Here is a 14463-nt window from a genome sequence, read left to right as displayed (position 1 = left end):
TGGGGACCCACCATGTGGGGCGCGCGCTATGCTCCAAGCTTGTTGGTGATAATCGGCCCTACGATGGCAAAGACAGCGACCCCGCCGACAGACGCGCGCGCCACGGCGAATCTAATCATCGTCAATAGAGGAAGCTACACTGATACACCAATAACGATAATACAAACAGTCACGACGAGCCGCCCAAGAAAAGTAGTACAAAGAACGCGCGCACCGCTCGCACAGTCAGCCTTCGATCGCGCACGCTTTAGTCTTCCATCGCGCTCCTCGATCATTTCTCAATCGGCGACTTCAAAGGCTGCGAATCCGAACGCAATCAGCGACCACCCATCGAGTAGAACAGAGGACACGACTCACCTCGTCGCGCAGACCCGCGCCGTCGCCGTGTCCCAGGCTCTCCTTCGCGGTCGCGAGCGACGCCTTGTCCCCGTCAAAGTCGAACGCGGTTGATTGCCTGCTCTCCCGGTCCGACAAGCTCGTCGTCGTCACCGACACGTGGATCGTGATCGGGCTCAGTGGAGTCGGGGTTATCGCGCGGCTATTCGTTCGCTCGCGTGGGCGCGCATCCTCGCGCTCGCTCCGGAGGGGTATCTGGACTGTGTAGATGGGCAGGGTTGGGTACGACTGGGAGAAATGCTGGCCGTCGGCAGTGGCCAGGGAGAGGCGCGAGGTGGAATTGTTGTTGTTATTGTTGCTGTTGCTGCTGCTGTTGTTCAGACACATCCTTGTGATTGTGAGGGAAAAGACGATAGCCTAGTATATGCGGGTACACACGTGAGCTACCATGGATCCAAGGACAAAACGAGCGAGTACTTACGACAGTGGGGAGAAAGATGGTGTGGCAGACAGCGAAGCCGTGTGGGCTGGTGAAGAACGTGGTGACGAAGAGCACGGAAGAGACGGTGAAGATGGCAGCAGAGTGCAGGACGGAGCGCATCACCCGCCACTTGACTGCTCCTAGACCCCAGCCATCGGGGTGGTATTCGTGCAAACGCTGGCGCGGAAATAGAACTGGTTTCAAGACGAGGGCTGATATAGGAGCAACGGTCAAAAACGCAGACTCCGGAGCAAGAGAACAATAAGTTACCGGTCGACAGCACATTGGTTACCGCAGTCAAGACGAAGAAGGCTGCCAGACAAGCGTTGATCTTGTTCGGCGCGACATGGTATCGGCCGAGGGAGGAAGTTGTGAAGCCAAGAACTAGAAAGGACATTGGTGGATATAAAAGCTGAGCGAGGCGGTTACTCACGGACTTCAGCAATGAGACACACAAGAGGTAGCATCACGACGGCCCAAGACCTATTCCAAATGATGTATGCTCGGTAAACCTGAGGTTAGGGTTAGATTCGAGACAAGACACGCAGACAGACATGAAAAGACTCCACACGCACCATGAATCCATCCCCGATCATCATCTGGGCCACAAGAAGGGCTGTCTTGTACGCGCCGAACGAGTTGAAGTCGTTCAAGCTGTTCAAAGCATTCGAGACTAACGCCAGGTCGGCGCCCCTGAGCAACCCAGTGGATACCATGATATGGGCATCCAGCGACAAGTGCTTGAAAATATCGATCGTCAGCATCTCCGACGCAGTTCCAGCCCAAAAGACTTACCACAGTCGCGAGAACGAACATCAGAGCGTTCGCCATAACAAAAATCTTGTCCCGCTTCGTCATCCCCAACCCTTGCTTTTCCGACAGCACCTTCCACGTGCCCGTGAAGAAGATCACCACCAACATCCCAAACACAAGGGACTCCACGAAAAGACCGGAAGTGTACGCGTATACGCTGGACTGCACGACCCGGACCTGAAAGCGAGAGAGCCGAAATGTTGGTCCCGACTTTCAAAGCACAGAGCAGATAGCCCACTCACCTGCGATTCAGTCACGGACGGACCAACGTCTCGCGGGACGGCGCTGGAGAACATGGCGCCGTTCGGAGGAGACGCGAAGGGGCGAGGTGCGGCCTGTAGCCTGGTGGCGGGATCAGGATCGCGGAGTCCTCAGCGCGGGTGCTCGCTCTTAAGTTCACGTAGCGAAGCGCCGTCCCCTTCTTCCAAGTATAATGTCGAGGAAGTCGATTCACCGCGTCGAGCATCCGTCAATCACAAGCCTTGGAGTGCTGGGAGCAGTGATAGCGCTTGAGATGGCGGCATTCTCGGAGCAGTGGCCCGAAGACGCGCGTGGGTGGACGACGTGGGTGGCCGTTCATTTCTTGGATACCGGCAGGAGCGGGATGCCGTCACTGCGAGAAGACCGCCTGAGTATGCATGCAGCACGACGGTGGGGCGGTACGTACAGGTTTTGCATACAGCGACGTGTTGCTATGCCCCTACATGTCATCGCGTGAGGGATTGTTAGGTCGGGCCAGTTTTCGGGCAGTCGAGTAAGGGTCCTCTCAGGGCATCGCCCTGGCACGGGTGGGAGAACGCCTGGAAGGTGGCGATGGGAAGGCATGGCCGCGGACATCCACCAGTGCTGATGAGCAGATTGCACGGTCCGAAGACGGATGGCATCTGGGCACGACCATCGCAAACTTCCGATCTTGGGAATCGAGGAGGGCGGCGAACGTGACTCTGGGAACGCATGACCGGCAACGATGAGAACAACAGCGGGATGACGCGAAGATGCGCTTCATCGGTTCGTGGACCATGTGCTCTCGATCCGCCATCTGCAGAGCGGAGATATAGTCGCATGTAAAGCCTGACGTAGCAAAATACGAACCTGCGCAGGAAACGCGTTTACTGCTCTATCACTCAGCCGTATGTTGGACACTCCCATCCTTCTGCCTTCTTTTGGTGTCCGCTTGTTGCACCTCATAGACGTTGTGGGTTAATTGAAAAGCCTTCCCTGAAGTGACGAGGACTGCTCACCAAGAACGCAGACCAAACTGAGCGAAGCGAGGCACTGAGAGTTGCAACGTAGGATGTTGTCGGAGTGGGAAATTCGGGCGCATATAGTCGACGAAAACATACCGTCTACGTCAGCCCTGCCCACGTCCCCGCATCCCGGCGATTGACGACAACGGACGGGAAGCATTGAAGAAAAGTGTTGTAGACATCGTCCATCGAGTCCACATGAGCTACAAGGCCTTGGCTCTATGTGAAATCTTGAAAGTACGGAGGAAGGGAGGTGCGAGAGGCCCAATATAAGTGCGCATTCAAGAATGGCGGTCGGGTGGTTGGTGGTCATGGTGTCGCAATTTAAAGGGAATATAGGAGTACGCATAGCACAAAACGGCATGCAGGAGTGGAAAGGGAGCCCGAAGACGGACGTCGTTGTGGTCGCGGACGGCGAATTGCTGCGTTCCGTTACATACCGTAGTGACGAAATGCGGCTGTCACGTCACGTCACGTCAAAATCGGAACGAATTCGAAACCGGCCCGACCAAGCTAGTAGCTCTCTCCTCCAGGCCTCATGCAGTGGACCAGTCAATATTTGTTCCAACTTTGCTCAACGACCAAAAAGCACCCGCTCTTAAACAATGCCTAGGTCAAATTTTTGCTGAGCTAGTATACCGTAAAAGTGGTGACCTCGATCTTACGACATAGGCAAGTCGACAACGCCTCAGAGGTCCAGCCCATCTGGAGAAGCTCGCTGGTCAGGAACGCAATAGGTTATTTCGAACCATGACTGACATCGGCGGAGGACGGCTCTGGCGACGGAAATAGACAACACGCAGCCCGTACGTGGGAGTCAAGAAGTCGTAGTAAACGCCGCCGGAGATGTAATCACACGCGCACGGAAAGGCGCAGCACCCAAAGGCGGAGGGTCGTGATCATGCAGGGACATTCTAGAGGTACATGCGTATAGACGTCGCGTAGTACACATAGTAAACAGGGGATCACCAACAGACAACAGCGACGCGGCTTACCGCCACCAACACCACCGTTGGGCAATAAAAAGGTATACATACGAGCCACAGTCCAAAAGAGCGGAAGGCGGGCCTTGGCGGAACAGGAAAAAAACCACCCCTTCCTGCCAGGAGTCCCGAAGGCCTGAACGGTTCCTACAAACGCGATCACAGCGGCAAGATGCTCCCGTGCTCGAGGTCCGCGTCCGAGTCCCCGCCCCCGGGGGGCGTGGCCGAGTGCTTCCGGTCGTACTCGTCGAAGCTCTGCCGGTCGTGCGTGCGCGAGACGGAGACGTTGATCGCGAGCGGGCGCATCGCGTACGCCTGAGCGCCCGAGACCGCGATCGCGGGATCCCTTTGGCCAGGGACGACGCTCAGGCGCGAGCCCGCGCCGCCGGGACCAGTCGTGCCACCGAGACGGGGCTTGGGCCTGGGGAAGGAGCGCGAGGACTCGCGGTCCGTGCTCTCGCTGAGCCCAACGCGGATGATGATGAGCGTGAAGGTGATGCCCTGGTGGCGAGAGGTCAGGCTTCGCACACAGGAAGATGGGGGAGGGACGCACGATGATGGGCTGCAGCGAGTCGAGGCAAATGTACTGCGAGTTCGAGCCGGAGACGTACGTCGCGAGGAGCGCGATGAGCGCGGCCGAGTAGATCGCCGCGGACTGCACGATCGTCTCGACCACGCCCCAGTGCGTCATCGCCGCCGCCACCTTGTACTTCTTCAGCGAGTAGTTCGACCAGACGATCCGCCCGGTGATCAGCACTGCCGGTGATTGTGAGTGATAGACTCTATTAGCGCGCGAAGCACCACCACTCACGGGTTGCGAGGACGTTCGTCGTTAGCGAGAGCGAGAAGAAGGAGGTGATCCAGGGGACGAGGTTGCCCTCGAAGATCGCGCCGACGCCTTTGACCATCGTCAGCTCAACGCAGATGCCGTAACCGGCGACTGTGTGAGGGAACAGCCTGGTCAGCTTCACACTACACATCGTCGACCGAAATTGGACCCACCGGCGGTCCCAAAAAGGAGCAGGAGAGGCATAATGAGGATGAAGGGGTTCCGATTCCAAACGACGAACAAACGGTATGTCTTCAAAGCGGGGTGTAAGCCTCAGACATCCACAGACCACCCATGAAACAGACGCACCACAAAAGAGTCTCCAACCAACGTCTGGGTGATGTAGATGACGGACTTGCCAACGTGCGTGGGGTTGCTCAGCCAGCTGTAGAAATCCAACGTGCCCGTCGGTGTGCCGCCTTTGGAGACGAACCCCTCGATCGCGCGCTGTAGGTCGAAGCACAAGTGCTGCGGGCGATTGCCGTCAGCTCCGCGTCCCACGACGAAGGGAGGGAAATTCAAGAAGAGCGAAGACGCACCGCAATAGCGAGGACCATCATCGCCGACGCGGTGGCGAGCATCCACTTGCGCAGGCTGCTGCGCACACGGTCCCGGAACCAGAGGATCCACACCGAGATGCAGAAGAGGACGGCGAAGGCTCCGAAGAGGAGGGACTCGAGGAAGAGCGCCACGATCTGTGGGCATGCGGATGCAATAGTTAGCGAGAACTTCGACGGGGGACGCGACGCCACCACGCACCTCGGCCTTCGGCAGGGAGATATCGTTGGCGGCGCTCATGTTGGGTCGTCGGTGGCGTCGCAGGCACACGCGGGGTGGAGGGAGGAGGGTCGCAACGGCAGCACCATCGCCGGCTCGTGCGCTTTATGCCAGTGCAATGACACCAGAAGCATAGGCTGTCCTCGCCGGCCCCGGAGGAGAGCGGCCGAGTCCATCTCGAAGCTGATCTTCAGGCTTCGGGCGTTCGTATGGCCCACTGATGTGCGGGACCCAATTGGTCTCTGTGATGCGGATGGAGTGCGGCGGAGGTTCGGACGCGGTCATCGTCATTCTGGATCCGAGCCAATGAGGGCTGGGAAAGGCCGGGCGTCGGTCGCTACCCACGACGCACCTTCTCCCTCGGGATTACGGCATACCCCCGAGCTGGAGTGTCGAGCCCGTTCTCGACCGCCGCGGGCACAGCGGTCGCAAAGAACTGGGTTATGATTGAGTCAAGGGCGGTAGTTCGTGCTAAGAACAGAAATTCAGCGATGATTGATTCGACATGACAATGGAAAGTCATCGAGACGCACTGTGCGAATGAGTGATCGCAAGCGTCGACATCTAATCATGCAGGCTGCTGTCGATCGCTCCGGCACTATGGCGAGTAAATAAGTAAAATGAACCGGTGGGACGCCAAGTCCTTTTTACCATGGTGCACGAAGCAGCGTGGAGCATCTCAGAACCACCGAATCACCGGTGCCGCGATTGCAAGATCGCTGATGATATTGATGCGAGGATCCTTGCATGAGACAATGAGCTGGCAAAACATCGCCTCAGTACACGAAAACTCACCTCGTGTTTTTCCCTTCAGCCATGACCTGTGGGCACCTTCGGTGAATAAGTCATGTCACAATATCACCTTGACCACACTACACGCGTATCCAGCGCACCATTTCGGCATCCGCGCAACGGATACACGCTCGAGAAGGCGTCCCACGAGTCCAAAACGCTTCTCCCTTCCGATCAGCCGCGTGAGAAGCCACGCAGCCTTCCCAACGGCGCGCTCCGGATCCCCGACGCGATGGCCGTCCCAGTCGCCATCGTCTTGTGAATGAGTGCGCGACGCCGGAAAGCCCTCGACTATGTGGGACGACTATCATCGTAGTATGGCCTATGTCGTCGGGGCGGTCAAGTAGCTTTCGACCCGTGAGCGGGATGTTAATGTTATCGTGGGCTTCGTGATGTCGGCTAGCCCGGGCGGTGATACGCAAGGCATGTGCGGTCGACGTGAGATGGCGTTTCGTGGGTCTGCACACACATGAGCAGGAGCTTCCGGAGCTGTCGCCAATGACCGCTCACTGCTTCGAGTCCGTGCAATGTCCCGCGAACCGGATGCCAGTAGATGGCCCCGGGTCTCGAGCCCCATCTATATTGAGAAGTGAGAAACCCTGTCAAGCAAGTGGCATGCCGGACGACATACTCACCGCGACCATCGCGCACTGACTACAGCTTCTGTGTTCGCAGCAAGCTCTCTCAAAAGATCCGCCGGTCGGTTGGTCGGTGGGTCGAGAGCGGTCGGTATTTATAGCGGGAGGCACCATGAGGTAAGCGGAGGTCAAGGGTTCCGGGGAGCATCAGATATCGTTTTTACAGAACATCGTAGGAGCGTTTGCCGAGCGGGCGTCGTACCGACATATTCAAGTCGAAGATGACGGGCACGACATACGCTGCATTAGACACTTCTGGCCTAGCGCGATTGAAGGCGCGCGAACTGCGTTCACCGTGGCAGCTCATCCGACAATCGGAACGCTGAAAAGGTTAGGGTTAGAGTGCAATGATGTACGAGCGGATGGTGGGGACGAATCGCAGAGGTGCACGTGAAATGACGTGTGCTCACCTTGAAAAGAGATAGGGAACTCAGCTTCAAGCAAATGCACGCGCCAAGGATGCGTATGGGTATGAGGTGAGTTAACGTTGAGTTAACGTTGGTACCACGCCTGAAGTTTCAGCACAGTCTTGCAATGAAGTCCGGGTGGGACCGCACAGGTTGCATTGTGTACCTCAAGGTGTGGCACGTCGCAGAGCGTGGATGCTTGGCTACTGTAGCGAGAAGATGAAGGTCGAGAGGAACAAGCCAAGTAGCCAAAATCAAGCCGTTGATGAGGGCTCGATCACGTGCCAGCCACATTGGGACGCCGGCCCGAGCTCGCTCAGAATCATCCACCACAATATCATGATGACAAATTAAATCACATCTTGCTATCGTCTTCCACCCACGGCCTCTACTTTGTGTACATCCTTGTGTACGCCTTCTGAGACATCTTATGTCTTTGGTCCCCTTTCGGCCCAAAATTTCTCGCCCAGCGACTTTGGCGGCGGCCAGAACCTCCCACACACCCTCCAAGAAGCGTTCACGCCACGCAGCAAGGCGATGCGAGAGAAGATGCCAGGACGAGAACTGTGTGTGCTGCATGTATCGCCCCGTCGCCTGCGGTCGAGAAACCTGGATCCGGCCCCCCTCCGTGCGACATCTGCCCCCCGTCCAACAGTCTTATGCTGTACAAGCCAGCGGATGATGACAGCACGCTCCCTCCTCCTGCGAGGGGTCGTCACCTTCCCTGTTCCCTAAACACAAGGAGCTGCCTGCCCTCTCAATTCCCCCAGCAGTCCACCGGTCCGCTTGCCCTGCTGAAAATCTCATATATTCTCTTTAACTCCTCCGGGAGATCGGGGCTTTCCCCTCCTTTTCTCACTGTAGCTTCAGCCTTCCGCTCCTGTGAGTACCTTCATATGCGACACGATCGACCGTTCGCTTACAGACAGCCTGCCTCAGACCTCCACATGTTGCACTGGCAATGGCCAAGTCCGCCTGAGCCTGGATCCCAGAACGAGGACGATCAAGACCACAACATCATATACAGCGATGGATGGACAAGTCTCGCCGGCATATCGGCTGCTTTGAACCAGACTGTCAGCTGGACGAACACAACCAGGTCTCAGCTGACGTACTCATTCAATGGTATGTAAACCCTTCTCTTTTCTGCACACCCTCCACCCACCACTATTTTCAGGAACGGCCGCGGTGTTCTACGGATGGTGGTCTCCTCAAATTCAAAACCAAGACGTCGTTGACTGTATGGACAATGACGATGGTAGTCACTTCAAATCTGGCGGGAGGGTGGACACGACGGACGTTCCCAGCCCTTCCACTCAAACGGTCTCGCAAGCAAGCAGCGTCTGCAATTTCACTTACCAAGAAGGCGGCACGCATCATGTCACCGTGGCTCTGAACGGGACGGGGGTCCTCGCTATCGACGGGTTGCTGCTGTCCAACCCGACGGATATCCCCCCAATATCCCAAGCACCTCAAACGCGCCCTCACCCCTATCATCGAGCGCTAGCAGTGCGTCCTCTCCCTGCCCCAACTCGTTGGAAGCTAATCTAATGTACAGCGACCTCGTCACCGTTCTCAACATCAACTCCCGAGTCGCCTACCGCCGACAAAGGCGCCACTGGCTCAACGAAGTCACCATCACCGGGAGCAATAGCAGGCATCGTGGTGGGTGCAGTCGTCGGGTTGCTCGTCGTGGGGGGCGCGTTCTGGATGTGGCGACGGCGGCGGCAGAACATGCGGCGGAGCGGGCTCACGGCCTTCGGTGTGTGTCTTTCTCCCATCTCCGCGCATCCGTCCCACCTCCTTCTGCGCCAACGCCACCCTCCCCCTCCCCCCGCACTCCCGCACTCCTGCGCGAACCGCTGTGCCCTGCTCTTACCACGCACCCACTCACACTGGCTACGTCGCAGAACCCGGCGCGCTCGTCTCGGGTCGGCGCTCGAGCCACCAACCGCTCACCGAGAAGGTCGTGGACGACGACTAGTCTGAGCAGCTTATTTTGCACGCGGGGGGCGGAGGGTGTTCCGTGCGGACGCTGTCGTGGTATGTTCCCTCGGCACTGTACAGTATACTATGCACCATGCTTTCCATCATACTACCTTCCTCTCGTTGCGCGATCGGATCCGATCGGAGGCGGTACCAGCGCGGTGTCCATTTATCGCGTCAGGTTGATCGCTCCTTTCCTGTTACTCACGACCTCACTGCGTCGATTCTTCCACTACGAGAGCGCGCAGCACAGAGCGCCCGAAACAACTGGACTCCACGTCTCTCCACCGCGAGGCGCTACGCGCGTTTGACGCCGTTAGGCGCCCTGCTGCTAATACGCTCTAACGAGCAGAGACACGCAAGTCGTCGAAATCAAACGTAGCAGTGCAAATATTCCATAAGACAATGCATTCGCGCTACGTCCGGGTGTGAGGGGTAATAATCGTGCCGGTCCAGGTATCCAATCCGGCAAACAAGTCCGTGTACTTACACTTCGTCGTCATTAGTAGAGTCAACGTCCGGTATAACCGCTCCCTCCTTCTCCGCCCGCGTCCTGTCTGTCGCGCACCGCTCACAACGGCACGCTCCCCTTCAGCCTAAAGTCCCTGCTGCTCGCGCCCACCGAGAACGTGAACGCGCCGTCCGGCTTCCGCCACCCCTGGCTCTCCACGTCCCACACTGACAGGTCGTACCGGCTCAGCGTCAGCGTCACCCGCTCGCTCTGCCCGGGCCGGAGTAAGACGTCGTCGAACCCGCGGAGCACGCTCGGGGGCTCGCCCGCACCGGCCGGGAAGTGCAAGTACAGCTGCGGGATCTCCCCGCCGGCAACTTTGCCCATGTTCTTCACCGTGAACGAGACCGCGAACGCGGGCCGGTGCAGCCAGAGCGCGACGGAGCCGCCCTCGACGTTCGGGCTCGGCGTGCCGTTCGCCCACGCGCGTTCGAGCGCGGCCGAGGTCGAGTCCGACTGCGCGACTGCCTTGATGGAGAGCGACGAGTAGGCGAAGGTGGTGTACGAGAGGCCGAAGCCGAACTCGAAGCGCGGGGCGATGTTGTTCTGCGAACCACGCGCAAGTTAGCGAGATGAGACGAGCCGAGACGAAACGGGTTGAGGACATACGGTGTCAAAGTGCCGGTAGTCGATCAGCATGCCCTCGGTGTAGTCGACGCGGAGGATGTCCGTCGCCTGCGAGCCCCCGAGCACGAGCTTCGTGCCGTAGTCGTCGAGCGACTTCGCGATCGTGTACGGCAGCCGTCCGCTCGGGTTCACGTCTCCGTAGAGCACGTCGGCGAGCGCGTTCCCGCTCTCCTGACCCGGAAGGTGCGCCCACAGCACCGCGGTCACGTTCGGGTTGTCGATCCACGACTCCACGATCGAGGGCCCGACCAAGTGCGCGATGACGATCGTGTTGTTGTTCACCGCCGCGACCGCGTTGATCAGCGCCTCGGCGTTGCCCCACATCGTCAGGTTCTTGCGGTCACCCTGGTTGCCGTCCACGGTAATGTAGCCCTCGCCCGAGTCCGCGTTGACCATCACGAGCGCGACTTCCTGCTCGAGCGCGGTCGCCTGCACGCCCCGGAGGTCCCAGTTGCCGAGGAACCACGACACCGAAGAGTGGTCCTGGCGTGCGCGCGACTGGACCGCCTCGAGCGGCGTAATCAGGTACGGGAACTGCGCCGTGCCGGAGCCCCAGCCCATCGCGAGCGTGCCGTCGTCGCCGCCACGGTCGTTGTAGCCGTTCGGGCCACGAAGGGAGGGACCGGAATCGTTGCCGATGATCGCGATGCTCTTCGGCTTCTTGAGCGGAAGGGCGCCCCCGACGTTCTTGAGCATGATCGTGCCGGCCGCGCCGATCTGGCGGATGACCTTGAAATGGTCTTCCTGAACGTCCACGTGCGCGTTCGTGGCCTCGTCCGTCATGTGGAAAGCGTTGAAGCTGACCTCAGGGTAGTCCTTTTCCTGGTCGAGGAGGTACCAAGACGCAACGATGCGCTCGGCCATGTCGGTGAGGCGCGACTCGGGAATGGTTCCGTTGTCGACGTAGGCAGTAAGGTTCGGTCCCCAATAAGTGTTGCCAGAGCCGAGGGTGATGTCGCCGGGCATGGACATCTGCGCAGAGCATTAGCACTGGCCACACGATCGCGATATAGAAGCTTACGTCCAGACCACCAACAGCAGCGAGAGTGGAGTGGTGCGCTCCCCAGTCAGACATGACGTAGCCCTGGAAGCCGAGTTCACCTTTGAGGAGCTGGTTGAGCGAGCGGTCGTCCTCACAAGCCCATGTGCTATTGACTTGGTCTGCGATTGGGGTCAGCTCGGGTCGGCTTATTCAGAAGCGCGGGCGACCTACTGTAGCTGCACATGACGCTAGCCACGCCAGCCATCACGGAGCGCATGAAAGGGTGAAGGTAGATCTCGTGTTGCGTGCGGTCATCAACGTTGGAAGAGGACCAGTCACGGGCGTGTTCCTGCTCGCTGCGAACCCAAAAAGGTCAGAAAAAGCGAAACGAAACAGAGAGGTTGCCTACTTGTCGATGTAGTGCTTCGCGCAGGCCTGAACACCCGCCCCTTGAAGACCGAGGATGGTCTCGTACGCGGACTCGCCCGTAAGGAACGGATCAGCGCCAAAACCCTCCCAGTTGCGCCCGCCCTGCGCGACGCGCCCCATGTTCATCATCGGGCCGAGGGCGACGTGCACACCCTTGCCCTTGAACTCCGCACCCATGGCTAACCCGCGTTCGCGAATGAGCGTGCGGTTCCACGTCGAGGCCACGGTGATGCCGGCGGGGAACGCGGATACAAAGTCAGTGAAACGCACTCCGAGCGGCGAGTCCTCGAGACAGAGGCCGGGGAAGGTGTCGCCTACGGCGGCAATGTTGCCGACACAGCGGCCGTGCTCCCAGAAGACACCGGTGACGGCAGTGACCTTGTCGTCGATCGACCAGTCCGCGATGAGGGACTTGGCCTGCTTGTGTGCCTTGGCCCATGCGGGGGCGAAGTCAGGGATGAGGGTGGAACCGGGGGCGAGAGGCGACGCGGGCGACGCGGAAGGGAAGACTCCGGGGATGGCAGGCGCGGAGGGGGTCGGGAAGGATGAGAAGGTGTAGGACGATATGGGAATCGTTATGTGGGCTACAGAGCGACATGTCAGCTGGTTGGAGAAACAGCGGGGCGAGAAGGACAACAAGCCATGCGCGAATGCCATTCGAACGCTCAATGATTCTTTTGGAACACGGAGTGCGACAGTGTGCAGGTCGATTGGGGCCGGGATGAACGTCAAACTCAGTCCATGGGACCTCTCTTCGCTCGAAATAGAGACGAGAGCGCGCCTGGGGCCCGTAAGATTAGAATGGACCCGCCAAGTCACCCATAGGCGCAGCGCAGATGCCGTACGCGTGCATACCACGCCGATGGCTCCGCGTGGACGAGCTGGCGCATCTGACGCGCACATTCTCCGCCCACGAAATCAGCGGGTGGGGAGGCGTGGGGGGCGAGTATATGCGCGTATGTGCACGCAACGGGAAGAGTGCGGCATCCACGAAGGCATACGCAAGCTATATGCGGCGAATGGGGAAGACTGCGGGAATGGCAAGCAGGAATGGAGGCGCGAGGCAAAGAAGAGCCATGGCCACAACGATTGAAGGCACTCACTGGTCTCAAGTGGGGGGCCAGTAGTGGTGCTGGAGACGACGACCGTGGACAGAGAGGAAGCAGCCGAAGACGAAGCGACCGAAGAAGACGCTGAGGAGGAAGAGGCGGAGGAAGAGGCGGAGGAAGAGAGCGCGGTGGAGGCGATGGAGGAGACGGCCGCGGTGGAGATGGTGGAGAAGGACAGGTCCTGGGCATTGGCGGTGAGGGTGAGGAGGGCGAGGAGGCCGGCGAGGCGGGCACGGAGTGCGACAGCCATGGCCCGGGGGGTGGAGGAAGCGGACAAAGCTCGGGTCGGGGCCCCCTCCCGGCTTTATACGGAGGGAAGGCATGGAGGGAGGCGAAGGAGGCAGACAAGCGTCCAAGGAGGAAGCCATGCGGCGGCGTCGATGTGACAGGCGCCGAACCGTGATCACGCGGTGACGTAATGCCAGTCTGAGCTCCGTCTGTGCTTCTTTCTAGTAGTGGGCATCTGCGCCCGGGCATGCTGATGGACTGCACCCTCCCGCGCCCAGCGACAGCCATCCGTTCTGCCGCGAGTCCCGGGCTCGCATGACCACCTGTACGCCCGCTCAGCAGATATGGAGTGGCAAGTCACAAGTTCCAAGACCCTTCCAGACGACTCCGTCCTTCGTTCTGAGGGTACATCACGTGTAGTTGAGTATTCTCAATCAGAATTGTAGGCTGCCACACGGGCGCCGCATAGGTGCGCAAAAATGCCCCGCGTGGTAGATCTTGAGTGCTTACCGGTCCGTTGCCGGGCCCGCTTTTGAACACAATCTTTTCACCACCCAAGGCATTATTTTGCATGCAACATGCATGCGGCGGGCTTGATCGACCGTTAAGCAGTGCCCGCAGACTGGCTTCGATCACCCTTGCGAACTGTCGATCATCGTCTTCTTAGTAGTGAGTAGCACAAGAACTGTCTCCGATCATTCTTCTTCGCATGATGCTTATGTATGTCACAGTATGTGAGCACGAAGGTGCGTGACATCGTACAGCAGATACTGTCCTGGTGTGATGTCGAGACTCCGCGAAATAGTGACCTAAGCCTGTTGCACAGTGGTAGAGTGTGGTGGGCATCCGGCGTAGTTGTAGTACTTACGCTAAGGCGGCCGAGTGCTGTTGTAGCGCAGCTTGTCGGTACGACAAACGCCGAACCGGGCTCCGCAGGCAATGTAGCCAAGTGAGGTAGCGCTGCTCTCTCAATTCTTGTTCCCCGCCGCGCAATCGTTCGGGCCTTCGGCCATCTCTCCAAAGGCACCTCTCATCGACGTGCACCGCTCTTTCGTGCGTTCTCCAGACGGCCCTCCAAGCCGACAGAGGCTCATATCATGATAGGTCCCGCACCCCGCACCTAATCCGGGGCCCCAGCGCTCCCCATGGTACCCAGTACGCGCGAACGTTTGCCCAACGGCAACACGGCGCAATCCATGATCCGAGCCTCCCTTTCCGTCGGCTCTCATGGTATACCCGCATGGCCGAGCATGGCCGCCGCTTGCAGTCTTCGGGAGAATCGATCCGA

The 14463-nt window shown here is 59.0% G+C and overlaps 3 protein-coding genes across 3 annotated transcripts; all 3 read right to left on the bottom strand.

Moving 5' to 3' along the window:
* Positions 1 to 271: 271 nt before the first annotated feature.
* Positions 272 to 1926, bottom strand: BXZ73DRAFT_105797 (uncharacterized protein; the record flags this gene model as incomplete). The annotated part of the gene is made up of 8 exons (XM_048016392.1): positions 272 to 298; positions 358 to 753; positions 818 to 1029; positions 1088 to 1201; positions 1251 to 1329; positions 1393 to 1557; positions 1613 to 1807; positions 1873 to 1926. The coding sequence occupies 8 exons, from the start codon at positions 1924 to 1926 to the stop codon at positions 272 to 274; spliced, it is 1242 nt and encodes a 413-aa protein (XP_047873371.1).
* Positions 1927 to 4019: 2093 nt separating this feature from the next.
* Positions 4020 to 5487, bottom strand: BXZ73DRAFT_105796 (uncharacterized protein; the record flags this gene model as incomplete). Its single annotated transcript, XM_048016391.1, has 7 exons — positions 4020 to 4361; positions 4414 to 4616; positions 4672 to 4800; positions 4863 to 4941; positions 4999 to 5157; positions 5229 to 5384; positions 5449 to 5487. The coding sequence occupies 7 exons, from the start codon at positions 5485 to 5487 to the stop codon at positions 4020 to 4022; spliced, it is 1107 nt and encodes a 368-aa protein (XP_047873370.1).
* Positions 5488 to 9860: 4373 nt separating this feature from the next.
* BXZ73DRAFT_105795 (glycoside hydrolase superfamily) lies at positions 9861 to 13197 on the bottom strand (the record flags this gene model as incomplete). The annotated part of the gene is made up of 6 exons (XM_048016390.1): positions 9861 to 10346; positions 10410 to 11399; positions 11449 to 11588; positions 11641 to 11765; positions 11819 to 12422; positions 12942 to 13197. The coding sequence occupies 6 exons, from the start codon at positions 13195 to 13197 to the stop codon at positions 9861 to 9863; spliced, it is 2601 nt and encodes an 866-aa protein (XP_047873369.1).
* Between the last annotated feature and the right edge of the window lie 1266 nt (positions 13198 to 14463).

This window comes from Epithele typhae, assembly GCF_022376455.1.
Source record: "Epithele typhae strain CBS 203.58 chromosome Unknown BXZ73scaffold_71, whole genome shotgun sequence".
In the NCBI taxonomy this organism is placed as follows: domain Eukaryota; kingdom Fungi; phylum Basidiomycota; class Agaricomycetes; order Polyporales; family Epitheliaceae; genus Epithele; species Epithele typhae.
Note: the sequence above shows the minus strand (reverse complement) of the source record. Positions and strands in the feature narration are given on the sequence as shown.